The sequence below is a fragment of the Cyprinodon variegatus genome, unplaced genomic scaffold (genome assembly GCF_000732505.1).
Source record: "Cyprinodon variegatus isolate N-32 unplaced genomic scaffold, C_variegatus-1.0 Scaffold257, whole genome shotgun sequence".
Lineage (NCBI taxonomy): Eukaryota > Metazoa > Chordata > Actinopteri > Cyprinodontiformes > Cyprinodontidae > Cyprinodon > Cyprinodon variegatus.
The window spans coordinates 426,838-429,258 of record NW_015150710.1 but is presented as its reverse complement, the minus strand read 5'-3'; the positions used below and the strand labels follow the sequence as shown (position 1 = coordinate 429,258).

Here is a 2,421-nt window from a genome sequence, read left to right as displayed (position 1 = left end):
CGGGATCTCACAAAAGTATTGCGAGATCTCGCAATACTTTTGTGAGATCCCGCAACACTTTGGTGAGATCCCGCAATACTTTTGCAGGATCTCGCAATACTTTTGCGAGATCCCGCAATAGTTTTGTGAGATCCCGCAATACTTTGGCGAGATCCCGCAATACTTTGGCGGGATCTCGCCAAAGTATTGCGGGATCTCGCAAAAGTTTACGTTTTGCGAGATCTCACAAAAGTTTTGCGAGATCTCGCAAAAGTTTATTTTTTCCCTCCATGTCCCTTTAGGGGCTCCGTAGAAATGTACTGATTGTAGAATTAGTACTTTTAAATCCATGTACTTTCAAATACTTAACAGTTTTCAGAAGTGATTACTTTAACTTGAGTAGAAGTTTCACTGAGTATCTTTTTCTTCTATTTGAGTAAGATTTGACTATGAGTATCTAAACCTCACCCCAAGTACTATAGTTGAGTACTTCATCCAACTAGGTATATTGATGTAAATCTATATATGAAATTGGAAATGAATAGGAATCTAAATTTTCCGACCAAAGAAGGAAAGGTTTTATTGTGTACTTTCCAACTCCAATAAGTTTCCTACTTCTTTTAAATTCAGCTAAAATTCCAATTCTTTTACAAGCAAAAGTATGTAAAGGATTCTGATTTTCTTCTTTTTTATCAGATTTCTGTGAACTTGAAGTGGACATGAATTCAGTCAACAGAAAACTCAGACTTTCTGACAACGACTCCAGGTTTAGCGTGGGGCAAGAGGAGCAGCCGTACCCGGATCATCCTCACAGATTCCAGCAGTGCTGGCAGCTGATGTGTAGAAACGCAGTGACTGGTCGCTGTTACTGGGAGGTGGAGTGGAAGGGAGGAGTTCTCATCTCGCTGAGCTACAAAGGAATCGGGCGAAGAGGAAACAGAGAGGACTGCAGATTTGGGAGGAACGATCAGTCTTGGGCTCTGGAGTGCTCTGATGTCTTTGGTTTGTCTGCCTGGCATGTTAACAGAGAAACCAACATCCCTCCTCTTTCTAACAGCCAGAGAATCGGAGTGTTTTTAGACTTCCTCGCAGGAACTCTCTCCTTCTACTGCACCTCCTCCGAGACGCTGGTTCACCTCCACACCTTCAGCACCACCTTCACTGAACCCGTTTATCCGGGCTTTGGTTTGTGGACTGGAGCATCAGTGTCATTGTGTTCAGCAGATTCAAGCAAACCCACAGCTTAACGCTGCCACACTGTAAATATAACAGCAATACAATCAATAACATAAAAAAAGTTGATTTAACATCTAAAATATACACTTATTAAATAAATGAAACTTCTTTTCTGTGTGAAAAGTTAAACTTCTCTGAGTAAAACATGTTTGAGCTGAATCATGTGTCCCTTCCTATGTTCATCCATCCTACTGTCAAACGCTGCTGTGACCTCTGCTCCATTGCTGGTTAAACTCCAACAATTAAGCCACAATTTTAGCATCAACCTGAATGAAATCAGCATAGCAGCATAAGTCTGACAAGATAGTCAGATAACCGTAAAATGTTGAATTATTATTTAATCATTTTTCCATATATATTGCCATGAACCTTGATGCAATAGCTTATTATTTCCACTAGATGGTGCAAAAGATTAAAGTATCTTAACTGTGGCTTAGAGTCAAAACATTAAATCTGAACATATGTGAAAACTTCTAGATTCCATTTCTACTTAAATTTACATTTAATACATAAATGTACTTAAAATTAATTCTTAAAGCTGTACAGATGTTGTTAGTAAATTGAAATTTCCCAAATCTGTCTGTAAAATAGGCCTGAATTCACTCTGAACGCCTTTTGGACGCATTCCTGTATCAGTGGAGGATATCAGCCTGTGGTTCTGCTGAGGTCTTCATGACGTCCAGGTTCCTTTGATAGCAACCTGCAGCTTCTCTGTGTTTCAGCTCTTTTTGCTGCTGCGGCTACAAATAGCAAATAATGATGAAGAAAGGAAATCAAAATCCTCATTATTATTAAATACAGTATAAATGAGATGAGGTGATCTACCTTCTACACTAACAAGGTGGATTTGCATTTTTATTCTGAGCTCCACAGTGCTGCAGCATTGATTTCAACTACCTGGACCCGCAGTCAGCCTTTTAAAACAAACAGCTGCTGAACTTTGAGCCTCTGGTTTGGAACCACATGTTGGACAGGCATGACAGGAAAAACAGCTGCTCTGAACTTTCTGTTCGCTTCTGAGGATGGCTGAGAGAAACTCGTCAGCAGTGAGGGCAGCAGAGCTGGACTTCCTGCAGTTTAATGATCTCGCCTGTGAAAGTGTCGGAGGGAAGGTGAATAATACAGCAAGTAGATTGACTTGATGGAATATAAACATCATATTACAGCTGGATGCGTAACTGCAGATAGAAAAACTAGAGAGGCACG

At 40.2% G+C, this 2,421-nt stretch overlaps 2 protein-coding genes across 2 annotated transcripts in view; both read left to right on the top strand.

The window, feature by feature from the left end:
- LOC107089603 (NACHT, LRR and PYD domains-containing protein 3-like) overlaps positions 1-1,310 on the top strand; it is a 19,157-nt gene extending 17,847 nt beyond the window's left edge. Inside the window, exon 11 of the mRNA XM_015382485.1 lies at positions 676-1,310. Coding sequence (XP_015237971.1) covers positions 676-1,226 — 551 coding nt within the window. The 3' untranslated portion in view covers positions 1,227-1,310. The remainder of the gene's footprint in view (positions 1-675) is intronic.
- A 927-nt stretch (positions 1,311-2,237) lies between these two features.
- The window catches only part of allc (allantoicase), a 7,823-nt gene continuing 7,639 nt past the window's right edge, over positions 2,238-2,421 (top strand). Inside the window, exon 1 of the mRNA XM_015382466.1 lies at positions 2,238-2,327. Coding sequence (XP_015237952.1) covers positions 2,238-2,327 — 90 coding nt within the window. The remainder of the gene's footprint in view (positions 2,328-2,421) is intronic.